The sequence below is a fragment of the Trachypithecus francoisi genome, unplaced genomic scaffold (genome assembly GCF_009764315.1).
Source record: "Trachypithecus francoisi isolate TF-2019V2 unplaced genomic scaffold, Tfra_2.0 Lachesis_group4, whole genome shotgun sequence".
Lineage (NCBI taxonomy): Eukaryota > Metazoa > Chordata > Mammalia > Primates > Cercopithecidae > Trachypithecus > Trachypithecus francoisi.
Window position 1 is genome coordinate 96,882,136 of NW_022681469.1, and position 21,543 is coordinate 96,903,678.

General features: G+C 41.8%; 1 protein-coding gene across 1 annotated transcript; it reads right to left on the reverse strand.

The window, feature by feature from the left end:
- Positions 1-446: 446 nt before the first annotated feature.
- On the reverse strand, positions 447-7,171 carry LOC117072525 (cytochrome c). Its single transcript, XM_033192823.1, has 3 exons — positions 7,015-7,171; positions 5,764-5,940; positions 447-5,658 (listed from the first exon to the last, which is right to left on the reverse strand). Exons 2-3 carry the CDS (start codon positions 5,930-5,932, stop codon positions 5,510-5,512), a joined length of 318 nt encoding a protein of 105 aa, XP_033048714.1. The 5' UTR covers positions 5,933-5,940; positions 7,015-7,171; the 3' UTR covers positions 447-5,509.
- Between the last annotated feature and the right edge of the window lie 14,372 nt (positions 7,172-21,543).

Sequence of the window (21,543 nt, forward strand, 5' to 3'; positions counted from 1 at the left end):
TCTGTCAAGTGCCACACTAAATATTTTAGGCTTTGTCACAACCACTAACCTCTAATGTTGTAGCCCAAAGCAGCCCTAAACAATACACTAATGAATGTGACTGTGATCCAATAAAGTTTTTTTTTTTTTTTTTTGAGACGGAGTCTTGCTCTGTCGCCCAAGCTGGAGTGCAGTGGCCTGATCCTGGCTCACTGCAACCTCTGCCTCCCAGGTTCCAGTGATTCTCCTGCCTCAGTCTCCCGAGTAGCTGGATTTCAGGTGCCCACCACTACCCCCAGCTAATTTTTGTATCTTAGTAGAGACGGGCTTTCACCATGTTGGTCAGGCTGGTCTCAAACTCCTGACCTTGTGATCTGCCTGCCCCGGCATCCCAAAGTGCTGGGATTACAGGTGTGAGCCACTGCACCTGGCCCAATAAAGTTTTCTTTAAAAAAACAGGCATCTGGTCAGACTGGGTCCATGGGCTGTTTATTGACACACACTAAACACAATTTTCTAATCCTAGACCCAGCGTTTTCTGCATTACACTAGTCCAGCGGTCCTTTCTTAAAACTACACTGTTCAAGCTACAGACATATTTAAATGTTTACATTTAAAATATTAAATTTAACATGTTTAAATGTTCATAGACACATACAACCTGCACATTTACTCTTTGAGAAATGGATGCAGTAAATTTACTTAGCTTTCTGTGGGAAATGATAGTCTGAGGGTATGATGTTTTCAAATACCCCAAACTCCAACTAAGATAACCTGGAACCTAGTAAATGGATATCCAGTATTTTGTACTAAACTCTAAGGATATGAACACCAGGACAATGGTTATTCTGAGGCACAGAAAATAGAGCCAAAGCAGCAGCTCAGTATGTACCCCGGCAGTGCCTAGAAGAGACTAATGTGGGAGACAAAGTTTCTGGTCAGGTGTATTTGTATACTCGGTCAGGCATATGCCTTGGATTACACAGCTCTCACCCCCAACTTGGCAACATCTTATTGGTTTTCAGAATATTCTGGTAAGATGACAGATTGCCAAAAGAGCTCATGAATGAATATCTTCTATTCTAAGAAAACTTTTTTTTTTGAGATGGGAGTTTCACTATTGTTGCCCAGGCTGGAGTGCGATGGCATGCAGGTTCAAGCGATTCTCCTGCTTCAGCCTCCCAAATAGCTGTGATTACAGGTGCCTGCCACCACACCCAGCTAGTTTTTATATTTTTGGTGGAGATGGGGTTTCACCATGTTGGCCAGGCTGGTCTCAAACTCCCGACTTCAGGTGATCTGCCTGCCTCGGTCTCCCAAAGTGCTGGGATTGCAGGCATGAGCCACCACACGCAGACCACGTCGTTTTTTTCTTTTTAAGAGATGGAGTTTGCTTTACTCTGCTGCCCAGGCTGGAGTGTAGTAGCACAATCATAGTTACACTGCAGTCTCAAACTTCTGGGCACAAGCAGTCCTCCTGCCTCAGAGTGGCTGGGACGACAGGTGTGCACCACGACGCCCAGTTATCTAGTTTACTCTTGTCCAAGTTTAAATGGTATCAAACAATCTGAGACTAGTCAGTCAACTGTCCTTAGTACGACCTCCTTCTTGACAGCCATGTGGATTCTATCACACCTTTTATAATTTACAGCAATATTCAGTGGTTAAAGCAAAAATGTGTATCTATAAAAGAATCTGAGAAAAATGCAGGAAAAGGATGACAAAAGGTACATCCCTAGCTACCACCAGAATGTTACCTATCTAAAATGAACTGCCAACTTACGAATAGGTAAAACATACGGTAAAATTATAAAGGTGAGCACAACAGGAACTGGAATCTGTTCTGGAGGACAATATAACGTACTTGCAAGAATTCTAGATTTTTTTGTTTTTGGAGACAGTTTCACTCTTGTCACTCAGGCTGGAATGCAGTGGCACAATCTTGGCTCACTGCAACCTCCACCTCCCAGGTTCAAGTGATTCTTGTGCCTCAGCCTCCCAAGTAGCTGAGATTACAGGTGCCCGCCACCACACCTGGCTAATTTTTATATTTCTCCATGCTGGCCAGGCTGGTCTCAAACTCCTGACCTCAAGTGATCTGCCTGCCTTGGCCTCCCAAAGTGCTGGGATTACATGCGTGAGTAACCACACCCGGCTAATTCTAGATTTGATAAGAGTACAGGGGAAGTACTTTTGTTACAGACCACTGGTTCTAGTCCTAGACCCAGACTGTCAATATATTAGCCACTGGCCACTTGTGCCTATGTAAATTTAAAATAAAATACTTTCTAGTCATGCTAGCTGTATTTCAAGGGCCTAATAGCCACATGTAGTTAGTGGCTACCATACTGTACAACAAAAGCCTAGAAAATATCCATCGTCACAGAAAGTTCTATTAGACAGCACTGTTCTAGACAAAACAGAGTATAGGTGGCATCTGAATATCCCTTAAATACATCTGGCTCTTATTTTTTATTCTACCAACCGAGCCACCTACAGTGAAGCATTAGAATTGAAAACATGTGGGTTCTAGTGCTAGCTCTTTCTTCCCCAATTTCCTTATTTCTGAAAGTATATATCCCTGATAGAAACGTCCTTTTTAAAAAATTACAGAATCAACCGGGCGCGGTGGCTCACGCCTGTAATCCCAACACTTTGGGAGGCCAAGGCGGGTGGATTACCTGAGGTCAGGAGTTCGAGACCAGCCTGTCCAGCATGGAGAAACCCCATCTCTACTAAAAATACAAAACAAGCCGGGAGTGGTAGCGCATGCCTGTAATCCCAGCTACTCGAGAGGCTGAGTCAGGAGAATCACTTGAACCTGCGAGGCGGCGGTTGTGGTGAGCAGAGATCACGCCATTGCACTCCAGCCTGGGCAACAAGAGTGAAACTCTGTCTCAATCAATCAATCAATCAATCAATCAATAAAGTAAGATAAAAAGTTACAGAATCACTTACATTTTAAACCACCAGAAGTACTTGGGCATAACTGACCTAGAACACGGCAGTTACTCATCTGTGCCAACATAGACCTTAATATAGGAGGTACAGAAATGAGAAAAATTGGTTGGATGTGGTGGCTCACACCTGTAATCCTAGCATTTTGGGAGGCCAAGGTGGGTGGATCACAAGGTCAGGAGTTCAAGACCAGTCCGGCCAACATGGTGAAATGCTGTCTCCACTAAAAACGCAAAAATCAGCCAGGCATGGTGACCAGTGCCTGCAATCCCAGCTACTCGGGAGGCTGAGGCAGGAGAATCGCTTGAAAACGGAAGGTGGAAGTTGCAGTGAGCCGAGATTGCACCACTGCACTCCAGCCTGGGCGACAGAGTGAGACTCCATCTAAAAAATAAAATAAAATAAAATAGAAAAAAAAGAAACGAGAGAAATTTTAAACCTGAAAAAAAAAAAAAAAACCTAAACCTAAGTTATTATTGAGCTGATTACTTCTGGGTTAAATAAGATTACTGAATTTGAAAACCAGGCAGGACCTGGTGGCTCACGCCTGTAATCCCAGCACTTTGGGAAACCAAGGCAGGTGGACAGATTGCTTGAGCTCAGGAGTTTGAGACCACCCTGGGGCCACATGGCAAAACTCCATCTCTACAAAAAAACTAGCTGGGCATGGTGGTGAACACCTGTAGTCCCAGCTACTTGGGAAGCTTACGTGGGAGAACTCTCTTGAGCCTGGGAAGTGGAGGTTGCAGCCAGCCAAGAGCACGCCACTGTACCCCAGCCTTGGCGATAGTGTGATCATGTCTCAAAAAACAAACAAAACCTCACAACTAGCCGAGATGAAAGGTTGAACACATTTCTGTATTTCTGTATCTATCTTAATATGTTTGTTTCCTGTATCATTTCCAGAATGCCAAAAAAAGAAAAGAAAAGAAAATCAACTCTCTAGCCTTCACTTTAGGTCTTTCACATTAGTCCAGGATTGTCCCCTTGTAAGTTAATTGCTACACTGTCCCTGAATACCACTAACTTTATGCAGTCACCAAGTCCTCTGCTACAAGTCCTTTCAAAAGGTGAAATCTTAAAAGGATTTCCAGGATGCATCTTTAAATTCCCCACCATAACTCAGACTAGGACGTCAAATATGAATTATAGCAAGCTTTCCACATTTCTTCTATAAATAAAAATAAGACTCACATGTTATAAATTGCTTTCAGGCCTTAAACACCTATCTCATCATCCCTATCACCTTTGAGACCATGGATTCACATCTTCCCAGTCTTCTCACTGTCCCACAAAGATACAGCTCTCAGCTCCGACAGCACAGATTTATTTTCTCATCATTCTTTATGTCTTACCTCGTGCTCACCATCTCCATAAAATCTCCAAGGACTATTCTAAATGTGTATGGCACAGACTATGCATGAAATAATTCAGTATGTAATTACACTGTTACACATCACAAAACTATGACCAGAAGCATTTGTCTGTCCATGTCTGGCATAAATGCTGCAGTTCTCAATCTGGGCAAAGAAACTAAGAGTCAATTAGTGAAGTGTTATTCTAGTTCAGGCAGTCCTAGAAAACCAAGTAAACAATCTAGCACCATGACTGGTTAACGCTGCTGCACTGATATTTAGGGCTCCTGCACTTTTTAATCATTAAAATTTTTGCATCAGTCATGAAATCAAGCACAGTCAAAAAATCATGATCTGTGGTTTTCTTTTTAATTATCTTTAGTCTTGCGATCACACATAATTTTAAAATTTGTGTATATCTCTGCTACTTTAATCCTTTTAAGTTGGCAAAAGCACCATTCCCAATCACAAATACACAGTTCTACAGATTTATGTTTCTGAATGGCTGTTTAAAGACAATCCTAAATTATAACTTAGTTTGACTTAGATTGTAAAGAATTCAGAGTGAAGTTTAACTTGCTACTATTTTAAAAGCATGTGACCTTATAGATTTGTAAGATGTGAGAAGTGTTGAATAATCTTTAATATTACACATAAACCATACTAAAATGCTTTTCAATAAGTAAAAGGAACCATTTTAAATACAGGGAATTATAATTAGATTGGCATCGTTAAGGCCAAAATTCTAGACATTGCTACCTTATTTATCTTCAACCCTTGCCTTTAAGAGGCAAATGAACACAAAACACAGGTGAATCTTGCTTGGTTCTGAGACAGTGAAGGAATTTCCCCAGTATTTAAATATATTCACATAACCAGCTATATAAATCTAAATATAAAACCAATCTCCAGTAAGTTTTAAGATGGCACTCACCATCTTTGCGAAAAGTTGAACATTACTAACAAAGTCTAATCATATCTTTAGAAGGGGTAAACAGTGATGGCATTTACTGAATTGGAATTACCATTAAAATTCAAAAACTGAACATATTCATTTAACCACAAGCCAGTCTTAGTTTTAAATTAGGACTGCCCAACAAAATATTCTGTCAGTCATTCATGATCTGAATTCTGGTGTATGAGATCTATTAAAGTATGGTACACATAAAAAAGTCATGAGACATTTGTTTTGTAATAAATAAGGCAGCGGCCAATTATTACTCATTAGTAGCTTTTTTGAGATAAGCTATCAAGTCTGCCCTTTCTTCCTTCTTCTTAATGCCGACAAAGATCATTTTTGTTCCAGGGATGTACTTCTTGGGATTCTCCAAATACTCCATCAGTGTATCCTCTCCCCAGGTGATGCCTAAACAAGAAACAATGCATCGGTTAAGTATTTCACACTCCTGACAGTGTGTCACAGGTTACATTCGTGCGTTTTGTACTGTTTCATTTAACAAGTGACTCTTACCTTTGTTCTTATTGGCGGCTGTGTAAGAGTATCCAGGGGCCTGACCTGTCTTCCGCCCGAAGAGACCATGGAGATTTGGCCCAGTCTTGTGCTTGCCTCCCTTTTCAACGGTGTGGCACTGGGAACACTTCATAATAAAAATCTTCTTGCCTTTCTCAACATCACCCATATTTAATTCTAAAAACGAAAGCCCCAACTTAGTAATTTTTCCTCAGGTAACAAATACAGTGTAAATGAATGACCACTCTAGCCACTTAATTACCAATCCATTGGTAATTTATGTCATTAAATACCAGAATTAATCTTGTATTGCTTTAATACTCTTTATACCAAATACTCTTTAATACCAAAAACATTTTTTAGGAGCACCTCCTCAAAAACCTATTTTTGTGTGTATACGTGAAGGAACGTTAAAGCCCAAGCAAGCAAAGAGGGAACCTAATTCAAACTCCAGTTTCAGAAGAGAAAATCATGGTCACGAAGTCACAGATCTGAAGCTGAAGGGCGATCACATTAAGCCAAAATCACCACAATTTCAACTTTTAAGAAGGCCTAGTCATTTAATCTTACTACAAAGTAAAGCCACCTCTCCCTGAGGATATTGCAAAGCACACAAATGTTTAAAAAGCGGTACTGGCTGTTTCTACCTGCCCAGGTCACAGGAGTAGCCTGACACTCGAACTTGCAAATGGGAGCGCAGGGGCAGGCTGCACGGTCCCCCCGGGACATCCCAACTCTCCTACCTGTGATCCCCTGGGGCGAACATGAGGTCACCCATCCAGGTCGGTTTCAAGGTGACTGATGAAACTGTTTCTAGGATGTTAGAACGACTGACGGAAGAAATGTGCCCACGTAAAGAAATGGCCCCTTATTAGAAGAGCAACAGCTTTTGCCCTCTGAAGGAGAACGTGAAGCGCTAAGCTTCGGCTTTCCGGGTAGGAAGTCTTGCCTATCATTTCCATAGCCCCTCAGCAACCACTACGGAAGGGGCCGCATCTTCCTCTGATCTGTATCTAAGCCGCCTCTAGTCCCTGACCGAGACCATACCTGTCCCTAGTTAGGGCTCCATCGCACCTCAAGCCGTTACTCGCCCGGCTCGGTCTGACCACAGTCCAGGGTCCTCACTCCCGGCCCTCCCACCCAGCGTGGGTTCCACTAGGAGGCTCCCCGCGTGGGTCTCGGTCGCTCGCGAGTGCGCGCCGCCCACAGCGCTGCCTCTAACCAGGTGAGACTTCCGCGACCCGCTCTCACCTCTTTTTAGTCGCTGGCGCAACAAAGATTCCCGCTCCGAAGCAGGACGTCCCCACTCTCTAAGTCCAAGGACACGCCGGTCCGCGCTTAAGTACCGGTGTAAGTGCAACCAAACTCGCTCCGCGCTCCCGCGCCCTGACGTGCGGCCGAGCCGGCGGCTACGCAGTAACGACGCCGCACCTCATTGGCTCCAGTCCCCATGCCTGAGCAAAGGACCTGCGCGCGCATGCAGGCGAGCATGTTAGGGTGTGCGGCGTGCGTGCCCTTCCTCTCGAGGCCTTTCTTGCCCGGCCGTTACGACAGGCGTTTGGTCGTACGACAACGAGGTGGTATCGGGAGGGGTGATGTCACCGGCGGTCCTCTGTGCGCTTGCGTGTGCTGGAGGAGCGGGGAGGGTGGGGCGGAGTCGCCTTGTTGGCGCGTTGCCCTGCTAAAGTATCAGTTCTTGGGCGTGGTGATGTAATGAGCCTTGAGCAGGGCGTTCTGCCGGTCCAGGAAAAGACGCCCTAACTCTGGCGCACCTAGAGGTCTCCTAGCTACCATCTTGTCAGCCGGCGACCTTTACCCAGACTCTGACCTGCTACCATGGCTGGCGCCAGCAGCATCCTAGAGGGACAGCCCGGAACCAGGAGTTACACGAGTTGGGCACCAGCTCGTGACCTTGTTCTAGTTTCACCTCTACTCGGTTACTTTCAGTCATCTTCCAGCTCTCCGCTTGATGGACGCCCCAAGACTGAGGAACATGCTGCATTTGCGGCAGAACAGGCTTATCCCTGTGAACCCTTACCTGTCGGCGTCTTTTCTGCTAACGCCCTCCCCCGCCTCGCGTTCGTGTGCCGAAAGAACACAGAATGTGTGCTGGCAACATCTAGGAAGAAACATTTTTAGATGATTAGAGAATTATTGGAAATCTCGAGGATTTGCATCCCTTCTGACCTAGATAAAAGTCATGTTCAAGTAAACTTAATGCAGTTAAGATCATATTGGAAATAAAGGCGTTAATACCACAGCTTTTAGTTATCATAGCCATTCTTTAAAACTAGATCCCCTTCCTGACATGCCTAGTTCTATCACTGGTTTTCTTGACTCCTTTACTCCTCAAATTCTGGTCCCAAGTTCTGATTAATTTTTCCATCTTTCTTTTTTTTTTCTTCTCCCCACTTGTATTCTGTCTGGCACTGCCGTATTAAGTCAAGTGTTTATTGGCCAGGCGAGGTGGTTCACGCCTGTAATCCCAGCACTTTGGGAGGCCGAGGCGGGTGTATCACCTGAGGTCAGGGGTTCGAGACGTCACCAGCATGACGAAACCCCGTCTCTACTAAAAATACAAAAATTAGCTGTGCGTGGTGGCATGCACCTATAATTCCAGCTACTCGGGAGGCTGAGACAGGAGAATCGCTTGAATCTGGGAGGCAGAGGCTGCAGTGAGCCAAAATCGTGCCACCGCACTCCAGCCTGGGTGACAGAGTGAGACTGTCCCTCCAAAAAAAAAAGAAAAGTGTTTATTGAATGCACGTTATATGCCAGGCATTTTTCTAGGTACCTGGAGTATTATAAATCAGTGAGGACTCTTTCTGGTGGAGCTTACATTCTGGGATCCTTTCTCCCATCCTGCAACTTAAGTAATAGATACAAGGAGGTTGACGTAGATTATCTTAGATCACTTCCAAACCATTGGTCTTATTATTTCTGCTCTGATCCTCCATCTCCCTATATGACGAGTATTTTTTTGTTTCTGAACTGTGTCCTGACTTCTAGTTCCCCTCTAATTTCACACACTACAGCCACAGTCTTCCTATAAAACAGCAGAAATCATCACACTTATTCAAGACCTTTTGTGCTTTTTGGAGGGGACAAAGATAGTCAGCATTTGGGTGTAACTCCTTAAGTAGGCTTATTTGGCAAACTGTTGAAATTTTTAAAAGACCAAGCTTAGCAACACCTTGAAAATTCAGCACATCCTTATGAAGCCAGGTCCTGATATTGCCACTCATACCCTTCTAAGGACAAAGTAGTCCTTAAATAGGTAACTGTTCTATCATCAGAAGTAACTAGTCTCTGTTCATACTGATGAGGTTTCATGTGCTGATACTGCAGATCATATAGACGTACGAATAAGTCAGTTAGCCAAGTGAATGGATTGAAGCCATTTTAAATTTATTCTCATGACAGGAAAAATAGAAAACAGGAAGCGTTTTTTTTTTTTTGAGATGGAGTCTCGTTCTGTCCTTGCCCAGGCTGGAGTGCAGTGGTGTGATCTCAGCTCACTGCAACCTCTGCTTCCCGGGTTCACGTGATTCTCCTGCCTCAGCCTTCTGAGTAGCTGGGATTACAGGCGCACACCACCATGCCCGGCTAATTTTTTGTATTTTTAGTAGAGATGGGGTTTCACTATGTTGGCCAGACTGGTCTTGAACTCCTGACCTCGTGATCCACCTGCCTCAGCCTCCCAAAGAGCTGGGATTACAGGTGTGAACCACTGTGCCTGGCCAGGTTTTTTTTTTTTTAACTAAGGAAATTGTGGATAAAGAGTTGCTATTGAAAGTAATGGGAAGATGAAGAGACAAAGAACAACCACAAAAATGAACAGTTAGCACCTTCCTGTAGTAAAGCAGATACCATAAATTTTGTGTTATATATGTATTCAAGAGATTCATGGTACTTACAATTTACTTGCGGTACCTAAGAGAATTAGTTGAAGAGAACAATAACATTCTGCAAGCTGCTTTGTTTCATATTCATTTCTGTTATATCTACTCCTCCACCTCCATCTTTTTAAAAATTATTTATTTTTTTATTTTTGAGACAGAGTCTTGCTCTGTCACCCAGGCTGGAGTGCAGTGGCACAATCTCGGCTCACAGCAACCTTCACCTCCTGGATTCAAGCAGTTCTCCTGCCTCAGCCTCCTGAGTAGCTGGGATTACAGGCACGTGCAACCATGCCCAGCTAATTCTTTTAATCTTTAGTAGACACAGGGTTTCACCATGTTGGCCAGGCTGGTCTCGAACTCCTGACCTTGTGATGTGTTCACCTCGGCCTCCCAAAGTGTTGGGATTACAGGTGTGAACCACTGTGCCTGGCCTCACATAACTTTTATTACAGTATATTGTTATAACTGTTCTACTTCATGATTATTGTTAGTCTCTTACTGTGCCTAATTTATAAATTAAATTATATCATAGTTATGTATGTACTATATAGACAAAAACCATAGTCCAGCCATGCATCACTTAACAATAGGGATATGTTCTGACAAATGTGATGTTAGGTAAATTTGTCATTGTGAACATTGTAGAGTGTACTACACAAACCTAGATGGTATAGCCTTAATATGGTTTGGCTTTGTGTCTCCACACAAATCTCATCTTGAATTCTAATGCCCCACATGTCAAGGTAAGGAGCTGGTAGGAGGTGATTAGATCATGGGCGTGGTTTCTTCCATGCTGTTCTTGTGATAGTGAGGGAGTTCTCACTAGATCTGGTTGTTTGATAAATGTCTTGCATTTCCTCTGTGCTCTCTCTCCTGCCACCATGTAAGATGTGCCTCCTTCCCCTTCTGCCATGATTGTAAGTTTCCCGAGGCCTCTCCAGCCATGCGGAAGTATAAGTCGATTAAACCTCTTTTCTTTATAAATTTCCCAGTCTGGGCATTTCTTTATAGCAGTGTGAAAACAGACTAATACAAGCCTACTACACACTTAGGCTATATGGTGTAGCCTACTGCTTCTAGGCTAGAAACCTGTACAGCATGATACTGTACAGAATACTGTAGGCAATTGCAATGCAATGGTATTTGTGTACCTAAACAGAAAAGGTACAGGAAGAAAAAAAACAACAACATTGGCCAGGCGTGGTGGCTCATGCCTGTAATCCTAGCACTTTGGGAGGCCAACGTGGGTGGATCGCCTGAGGTCAGGAGTTCGAGACCAGCCTGGCCAAATAGTGAAACCCCATCTCTACTGAATATACAGAATTAGCTGGGCATGGTGGCAGGTGCCTGTAATCCCAGCTATTTGGGAGGCTGAGGCAGGAGAATCACTTGAACCCGGGAGGTGGAGGTTGCAGTGAGCCGAGATCGCACAATTGCACTCCAGCCTGGGCAACAGGAGTGAAACTCCATCTCAAAAAACAAAACAAAACAAAAACACCATTGTATTTGTGATCATCATTGATCAAAACATTGTTATCTTGTACATTACTATATATATAGCGTTTGGTACTATTTGCAGTTTCAGTCATCCACTATGAGTAAGTGGGGACGACTGTATTTTTAAAAACTCTTCGATTGAAAAAAATCTAGTAAAATCCCCCACCCTACCCAATCAAAATTGAGACACAAGTAAGAGAAATCTCCAGGTTAGAGACAGGTGGTGAGGTAGGGCATAAGAACTGAAAATAGTGTGATAAGCATAAGCTGACTCCAGGGCCATCTTAAGGACTTGTGTTGAATGAAAGAGCATCAGGCTGTAATAGCAGTGCAGCAAAATGGAAGTAAAGCTCATGCAAAATGGTAATGGGCAAGTTGGAGGGAAAGTTGGCAGAGATCCATGCATAATCCTGGTACATTTAAATCTAAAGAATAAAATGCAGTCTTTCCACCAGCAAAGAGAAAAACCAGGTTAGTCTTGCCTGTCTTGGCCTTAGTATCAAGTGGCAGAAAAAAGTATTCCCTAAGAATTCATAACCACAGGTTTGCCTTCATGCAGGCTTAGGGTTTGATTGTACTCTACTCGCATAGTCTGAGAAAACTCTATCTGAAGAATGAACAATGACATTGTGGATGGGCAGTGTATCCCTGTGGCTGGCAGAAGCAAACACAGATCTTCTCTAGAGGAGTATCTCAGTCCAGGCCACTGAGGATTGTCATTATCTATCTGTCTCTCTCTCTCTCTCTCTCTCTCTCTCTCTCTCGCTCTCTCTCTCTCTGTTTATCCATCCATCCATTATATAAATTCAGGGCTTACAGAGGTTTGGAACCTGGCAAACCACCCCCTACTTTAGGCCAGCATTTAGGCTGCACCCTGATAGTGAGGGTGAACTGGCCAAAAACCAGATCTTACAAGGTCTGCGGCCTGACATATTTTCTGCCTGGTCAAGGAAAGCCTCAACTTTTGAACTTGGAATAAGGAGTTCTGTTGCCTCCAGATACCTGGTAAAACTAAATGAAAATTATTTCTGGCAGAAGATAATATCAGCTAGACTTCAAATTATTTCTACAAATAAAAATTTCAAATAAAGTATTCATCCAACAACGAAAAATAATTGCATACACAATATGAATGAGAATCAGCAGAAGGAAGAAAAAAGATCATAGGGATTCCTTGTTTTGGAATTATCAGGCAGTCTGTAATACATTTACATTTATGATGTTCTAGAGAAAAAAGCCAAAGTCGAACATTTTTAAAGGGAACTAGATATTATGATGTTTTAAAAAAAAAGATTTGAAAAAGAATTAATTAGAAATTCTGGAAGTGAAAAAATTAAGAGGATGCAATGATAATGTATATGTACCTTTTTAAGTTTTTATTAGTACAAAGTAGGTATATATATACACATATATGTACTTAAGAGGTACATGAGATATTTTCATACAGGCATACAATGTGTAATAATCACATCAGGATAAATGGTCTATTCATCACCTCAAGCATTTATCGTTTCTTTCTGTTACAAGCAATCCAATTATACATTTAGTTTGTTTAATGTACAATAAATTACTGTTGAGTGTAGTCACCCTGTTGTGTTACCAAATACTAGATCTTATTCATTCTTCTTCAGTGGTGCCATTTCATGTGTCAGCCTCCCAAGTAGCTGGGACTACAGGCGCACACCACTACACCTGGCTAATTTTTATATTTTTAGTAGAGATGGGGTTTTACCATATTGGTCAGGCTGGTCTCGAACTCCTGACCTCAGGTGATTCACCCGCATCAGCTTCCCAAAGTGCTGGGATTACAGGCATGAGCCACTGCACCTGGCCCCATTCTTCTAACTTTATTTTTGTATCCAATAGCCATTCTTAATACCCTCTACCCCCAACCACTAATCTTCCTGGCCTTTGGTAACCATCATTCCACTCTCTATCTCCATGAGTTCAATTGCTTTGACTTTTAGCCTCTGCAAATAAGTGAGAACATGTGAAGTTTGCCTTTCTGTGTCTGGCTTATTTCACTTAACATAATGACTTCCAGTTCCATCCATGTTTTTGCAAATGACATGATCTAATTAATTTTTATAGCGGAACAGTACGCCATTTTGTACATGTACCACATTTTAAAAAATCCATTAATCTGTTGATGGACATCAACAGATTTCCAAATCTTGACTATTGTGAATAGTGCTGCAGTAAACATTTGAGTACAGATATCTCTTTGATATCTGATGTTCTTTCCTTTGGGTATATACCTAAATATGGATCATATGGTGCTGAGGTCAGGAGTTCAAGACCAGCCTGACCAACATGGTGAAACCCCATCTGTACTAAAAATACAAAAATTAGCTGGGGGTGATGGCGGGTGCCTCTAATCCCAGCTACTTGGGAGGCTGAGGCAGGAGAATCTGTTGAACCCAGGAGGTGGTGGCTGGATCATATGGTAACTCTATTTTTAGTTTTTTGAGGAACTTCCAAACCGTCATTAAGTTCTATTAATTTACATTCTCACCAACACTGTATGAGCATTCCTTTTTCTCCACATCCTCGCCAGAATTTGTTATTGCCTGTCTTTGAGATAAAAGCCATTTTAACTAAGGTGAGATGATATCTCATTGTACTTTTGATTTGCATTTCTTTGATCAATGATGTTGAGTACCTTCTCATAGACCTGTTTGCCATTTTTAGGCCTTCTTTTGAGAAAAGTCTATTCATATCTTTTTTGATTGGGATTAGATTTTTTTTTCCTATAGAGTTGTTTGAGTTTCTTATACATTCTTGTTATTAATACCTTGTCGGAGGGATAATTTGCACATATTTTCTCCCATTCTGTGGGTTGTCTCTTTACTTTGTTGATAGTTTCCTTTGCTGTGCAGAAGCTTTTTAACTTGATGTGATCCCATTTGTTTATTTTGCTTTGATTGCCTTTGCTTGTGGGGTATTACTCAAGGAATCCTTGCCCAGACCAATGTCCTATAGTGTTTTCCTAATGTTTTCTTTTAGTAATTTAATAATTTGAGGTCTTAGATTTACATCTTTAATCCATTTTGATTTGATTTTTGTATATGGCCAGAAATAGAGGTCTAGTTTCATTCTTTTGCATATGGATATCCAATTTTTCCAGCACCATTTATTGAAGAAACTGTCCTCTACCCAACGTATGTCCTTGGCACTTTTGTTGAAAATGAGTTCACTATAGACATATACATTTATTTCTGGATTCTTTATTCTGTTCCATTGGATTATGTGCCTATTTTTATGCCAGTACCTGCTGTTTTGGTTACTATAGCTCTGTAATATAATTTAAAGTCAGGTGATGTGATTCCTTCAGTTTGGTTAATTTTGTTCAGGATGCCTTGACTGTTCTGAGTCTTTTATAGTTCCATATACATTTTGGGATTATTTTTGTTATTCCTGTAAAAAATGTCATTGATATTTTGATAGGGATTGCATTGAGTCTGTAGATTGCTTTGGGTAGTATGAACATTTTAACGATATTGATTCTTCCAATCCAGGAACATGAAATAACTTTCTGTATTTTTGTCTTCTCTTCAGTTTCCTGCATCAACATTTTATAGTTTTCATTGCAGAGATCTTTTACATCTTTGGCTAAGATAATTGCTAGGCATTTTATTTTATTTGTAGCTATTGTAAATGGGATTACTTTCTTGATGTCTTTTTCAGATTGTTTTGCTTTTGGTATATAGAAATGCTTCTGATTTTTGTTTGTTGATTTTGTATCCTGCAACTTTTCTGAATTTTATTGTCAGTTCTAATAGTTCTTTGGTGGAGTCTTTAGGTTTTTACAAATTTAAGATAGTATCATCTGCAAAAAAGGATAATTTGACTTTTTTCTTTCCAATGTGGATGCCCTTTATTTCTTTCTTTTGCCTGATTGCTCTAGTTAAGAATTCCAGTACTATACTGAATAACAGTGGTGAAAGTAGGCATCCTTGTCATTGTCCAGATCTTAGAGGAGAGGCTTTCAGTTATATATGGCTTTTCTTGTATTGAGGTATGCTCCTTCTATATCCAGCTTTTTGCCATGAAGGATATTGAACTTTATCAAATGATTTTCAACATCAGTTGAAAGGATCATATGGTTTTTGTTTTTCATTCTGTTGAGATGATGTATCACACTGATTGATCTGAGTATGTTGAATCATCCTTGCATTCCTGGGATAAATCCCACTTGGTCATGATGAATGATCTTTTAAGTTGTCGAATTTGGTTTGCTAGTATTTTGTTAAGAATTTTTGCATTAGTGTTCATCAGGGGTGTTGGTCTGTAGTTTTCTTTTTTTTCCTTCCTTCCTTCCTTCCTTCCTTCCTTCCTTCCTTCCTTCCTTCCTTCTTTTCTTTCTTTCTAATGTGTCTTTTGTTTTGGCATCAGGTAATATTGGCCTTGTAGAATGAATTTGGAAGTATTCCCTCCTCTATTTTTCAGAATAGTTTGAACAGAATTGGTATTCTTTACGATATCAATTCAGGCCGGGCGCGGTAGACGCCTGTAATCCAGCAGTTTGGGAGGCCGAGGCGGGCAGATCACGAGGTTAGGAGTTCGAGACCAGTCTGGCCAACATAGTGAAACCCCGTCTCTACTAAAAATACAAAAAAAAGTAGCTGGGAGTAGTGGCAAGCCCCTGTAATCCCAGCTACTTAGGGGGCTGAGGCAGGAGAATTGCTTGTACCTGGAAGGCAGAGGTTGCAGTGAGCCAAGATTGTGCTACTGCACTCCAGCCTGGGTGACAGTGAGAGACTCCATTTCAAACAAAAACAAAAACAAAAACAAATAAAATACCAATTCAGTCTGGTAAAATTCAGCAGTGAAGCCATTCATTTAGTCCTGGACTTTTCTTTGCTGGTAGAGTTTTTATTATGGCTTTGATCTCATTACCTGCTATTGGTCTGTTCAGGTTTTGGATTTCTTTATTGCTCAATCTTGGTAGATTGTATGTGTCTAGTAATTTATCCATTTCTTCTAGGTTTTCTAATTTATTGGTATGTAGTTGCTCATAGTAGTCGCTAGTGACTTTTTGAATTCTGTAGTATCAGTTTTAATGTATATTTTTTCATCTCTGATTTTGAGTATTTTTTTTTCTTATTCTGGCTAAAAGTTTGTTGATTTTATCTTATCAAAAACTAACTTTTTGGTTCATTTATCTTTTGTATTTTTAAATTTCATTAATTTCTGCTCTGATCTTTATTAATAATTTTTTTCTTCTGCTAATTTTGGATTTGGTTTGTTCTTGCTTTTCTAGTTCTTTAAGATATATCATTAAGTTGTTTATTTTGAAGTTTTTCTACTTTTTGATATAGGCATTTATTGCTATAAACTTCCCTCTTAGTACTGTTTTTGCTGTAGCTCACAGGTTTTGTTGTGCTGTGTTTTCATTTTCATTTGCTTGAATAAATTTTTCAATTTCCTTCTTAATTTCTTCATTGTCCCACTGGTCATTTAGGAGCATATTGTTTTATTTCCATGTATTTGCATAGTTTCTAAAGTTCCCCTTGTTACTGATTTCTAGTTTTATTCTATTATAGTCAGAGAAGATATTTCATAGGATTTCTATTTTTTTTTAATTTTTAAAGACTTGTTTTTTGGCCTAACATATCATCTGTCCTTGAGAATAATCCATGTGCTGTGGAGAAGAACATATATTCTTCAACTGTTGGATAAAATGTTCTGTAAATAACTATTCGGTTCATTTGGTCTATAATGCAGATTAAGTCGGATGCTTCTTTGTTGATTTTCTGTCTGGATGATCTGTACAAAGCTGACAGTGGGGGTGTTGAAGTCTTCAGCTATTATTGTATTGGGATCTGTCTCTCTTATATTTCCTCTATATATCTGGGTGCTCCAGTGTTGAGTCTATACATATTTACAATTTATATCCTCCTGCCGAACTCACCCTTTTATCAATATATAATGATCAGCAAGTGATGAATCTTGCCAGGACTGGGTTCTTCCCTTTAAGGCAGTGGGTTCCCTTCTGGCCCAGGGTGTGTCTAGAAATTTCATGTGGGAGCTAGGGCATGAAATGGGGGCCTCCCCCTAGTGCACAATTCTACTGTGGTTGAGCTGGTATTCAAGTTGTAAGACAATGTCTTCTTTACTCTCCCCTCTCTTCTCCCCAAGTGGTGGGAGGAGTCTCTCCCAGTGCTGTCAGCAGCAGTGCCTGTGGCTTGGGGAGGAGTGATGCAAACACTTCCGTAGCCTCCCTGGCTAGTATCTCACTAGGTCATGTACATTCTAAGCCCAATGGCACCAAGCCTAGCAACAGAACTTCCCCAGGAATTGTAGTTCTTTTGGCCTAGTCTGCCTTTCAAGTTTATTTGGGACCCCCAGAGCACTTTAGCCCATGGTAGCTGGGCCTGCTAGAACTCAGGTTCTGGCTGCTTGGGTGAAAGACTTCCTCTCTGGCTAGAGCTCGTCTAAATGCTCCCTCAGCACTGACTGATTTCTGCCCAGTGTTGTTTTTCACTGTGACAGGGCAGCACTGAGTTCCAATGCAAGGCCCCGCAATCACTGCACTGTCCCTCCCCCAAGCACACTGATTCTCTATGCCATGTGGCCACTGCTGGAGGATGTGGAAGGGGTGGTGTAGGCAATCCAAAACTGCCTTTTTTTACCCTCTTCAGTGCCTCTTAATATGATGTTAAAACCAGGTACTGTAATTGCTCACATGATTTTTGGTTCTTATGAAGGTTCTTTTTTGTGTGGATAGTTTTTCAATTTGTTGTTCCTATGTCGGGGGCAATTCTTGGAGGCTTCCATTTGGCCATCTTGCCCCACCTCTCCACCAAAATGACTTTTTGGAGGGGAGTTATTAGACTGTCACTGGAAGTGGTGTAACAGCCCAACAGGTTCTTCTTGCCCACTGCCTAGAAAAGCCAATGCATTGAGAGCAACAGTTTTTGGAGCAGAGAAAGAGTTTAGTTATCAGAGGGCCAGCCAAGCAGAAGGATGGGAGATAATTTTCAAATCTGCCTCCCTAAGAAAATGGAAGCTGGGGTTTTTCAAGGATAGTTTGGTGGCCGGGTGCGGTAGCTCATGCCTGTAATCCCAACACTTTGGGAGGCCGAGGCTGAGGCCTGACATCACTTGATGTCAGGAGTTTGAGACCAGCCTGGCCAACATGGTGAAACCCCGTCTGTGCTAAAAATACAAAAAATTACCCCTGTGTGCTGGTGCATGCCTGTAATCCCAGCTACTTGGGAGGCTGAGGCAGGAAAATCACCTGAACCTGGGAGGTGGAGGTTGCACTGCACTCCAACCTGGGCAACAGAGCAAGATTCCGCATCTGAAAAAAAAAAAAAAAAAAAGAAAAGCAAGCTGGGGGACAGTGGCTGGTTATCACTTCTTCTTCCTTTTTTTTTTTTTGAGATGGAGTTTCGCTCTTGTTGCCCAAGCTGTAGTACAATTGCATGATCTCGGCTCACTGCAACCTCTGCCTCCCAGTTCAAGAGATTCTCCTGCCTCAGTCTCCCAAGTAGCTGCGATTACAGGTGCATGCCACCACGCCTGGCTAATTTTTTGTATTTTTGGTAGAAACAGGGTTTCACCATGTTAACCAGACTGGTGTTGAACTCCTGACCTCATGTTCTGCCCACCTTAGCCTCCCAAAGTGCTGGGATTATAGGTGTGAGCCACCATGCCCAGCAGGTTATCACTTAACTATACCTACTTCTTAGCAATTCAGGACCCTCCCATAATCCTAACCTTGTGACCTTTCATTAGTTTTTCAAGGGTGGTTTTTGGTTCCCAAACAAGCAGGGAGTTAGTTTTGGGAAGGAAGGAGCTATTATTGTCTTTGCCTTACAGTTAAACTATAAATTCCTCCCATAGTTAGCTTGGCCTATGCCCAGGAATGAACACACAGCTTGTGAGGTTAGAAGCAAGATGGAAATAGCTATGTCAGATTTATTTGACTTTCATCATTTTTGCAAATGCAGTTTCGGTGACACTTGGAGCAACACACATCCATATATGTTCAGTGGGTTAGAGCGGGGGCCCTCAAACCCTCCTCTGTGGTCTGTTAGGAACAGGGCCACAAAGAAGGAGGTGAGTGGGGGTGAGCAAACGAAGTTTCATCTGTATTTACAGCCATTCCCCTGTATGCACATTACTGCCTGAGCTCTGCCTTCTGTCAGATCAATGGTGGCATTAGATTCTCATAGGAACTTGAACCCTATTGTGAACTGCACTTGCAAGGGATCTAGGTTGCATGCTCCTTATGAGAATCTAATGCCTGATGATCTGTCACCATCTCCCATCACCCCCACATGGGACCATCTAGATGCAGGAAAACAAGCTCAGGGCTCCCACTGATTCTACATTGTGGTGAGTTGTATAATGATTTCACTATATATTATAATGTAATAATAATAGAAATAAAGTACACATTAAATGTAATGCGCTTGAATTATCCTGAAATCATCGTCCCCCATGCCCCGGTCCATGGAAAAATTGCCTTCCATGAAACTGGTTCCTGGTGCCAGAAAGGTTGTGGACTGCTGGGTTAGAGGACATGGAGCTGGAAGACTTGAGAAGGAAGAGAAGAAGGTTCTATGCCACACTGGTCATGTTTAGAAAACACTTCGTATTATTGTTACTGGGGGGTCCTTGCTCCCAGAGCTTCCAAGATGGTGGTGGGCTGCTTCCAAAACGGCGGTGGCCAGTTCCAAGATGGTGGCAAGCCTTGTGTTCTCTGACCTGGGATTCTTGGCCTCACAGATTCCAAGGAATGGAATCTTGGGCCATGTGGTGAATGTTATAGCTCTATTAGAAGCCCTGGGTCACAGAAGAGAACTGTGGAACCCAGTGACTAGTGTTCAGCTCGATTAGGAGGAACCCAGGCACTTAGCCATGCAGGAACAATGGCAAGCCTTTGGCCCGATCGGGAGTGGCAATGGGGGCCTCGCTGGATCAGGAGCACAGCTGCCACCCTGCCACCCTGCTGGATCCGGAGGGATGGAAGTCAGCGGTGGGTTTGCGATGGCAGCAAACAGCAGTGGTGGACGGCGAGTGAAAGCTCAGCTCGAGCCCTAACAAACACGGACCAGAAGAGTGCAGTTGCAAGAGTTAATAGAGTGAAATAGAGCGAAAACAGAGCTGCCATACAAAGGGAGGGGACCCAAAGAGGTGAGCCATTGCGGGCTCGAATGTCTGAGTTTATATCCCAATCATTGTCCCTCCCACTGTGCTCTCATGCAACAGATGATTGGCTATTTCTTTACCTCCTGTTTTTGCCTAATTAGCATTTTAGTGAGTTCTCTTTACTGTCTGATTGGTCGGGTGTGAGCTAAGTTGCAAGCCCCGTGTTTAAAGGTGGAAGCGGTCATCTTCCCAGCTAAGCTTAGGGATTTTTAGTCAGCCTAGGAAATCCAGCTAATCCTGTCTCTCAGTATAACCATTGTCATCGTGTGCATTTTATTCCTCACTACTGTGTATGGTACTGACAATGCTAAGTACTTTTTTGAAATATCTAGGCTTTGTAGGTATTCAGTGCCTAATACATATGTTAAAAATAGAGGTTGTAAAATAATACATTCTGTAAAGATCTTTTTGTTAAAATTCCCTATGAAATGTTTGGGGGAAGAATGGCCAAACCACCTCTTGAGTAGTACACATTGTGTTTGTGCACTGTTTCAGGTGAGGAGAGAGGAAAATGAAGTGCAAAGAGCTCTATGCTGGTGTCCACAGTGAGGCAAGATTAACCATTGTTCCTTACTTCTATGCATTTTATTGTACTTATCTGTGTATATAAAGGATAAACAATACCTAATTTACAACATCTAGTCTTTCTAGATGTTAAAGAGGTCACTTGTGTATGACAAAAGTAGGGTTAGTAAACGAGTATGTTTTATATATTTTAAAATTTCCAGAGAGGATTGCCTTCTGAATATTTGAGCATTATTGACCATTGAGTTGATGGAGATGGGAAGTGTTCTAGGCCAGAATGTTCATATTTTAAAAGGCTCTTTCAAATTATAACTACTCTTACATGTGTGCAATTTATTCAAGACTGCTGTACACATAGTGGACAAATTAACTCCTTATGTATGTTAAATGTAGAGGTAGTAAAATATCACTTTTTGCTAAAATTCATAGGCAATATTGGCTTTTGGGAATGGAATTGTTACAGCATTTCTGTGAGCAGTGTAGTATTGTCTGTACCATTCAGTGGTTTTGAGGAGGTAGGAGGGAAGGAATTGCAAAAGGTAATATGCTAGTATGTTCATATTTGGACATTTTCAGGAACTGTTTTTTTCTGTATGTTTTGTGCATTTTGTTTTGCTGTATATATAGTGTATATAATGGACAAATGAGTCCTAATTTTGCAACATCCAGTCTCTAGATGTTAAAGAGGTTGCCA

Coding starts and splice junctions, on each gene's coding strand:
- LOC117072525 (XM_033192823.1), bottom strand. CDS start 5,932: ATGGGTGATGTTGAGAAAGGCAAGAAGATTTTTATTATGAAGTGTTCC. Junction 5,659..5,763: donor AGCCGCCAATAAGAACAAAG/GTAAGAGTCACT, acceptor TTTCTTGTTTAG/GCATCACCTGGGGAGAGGAT.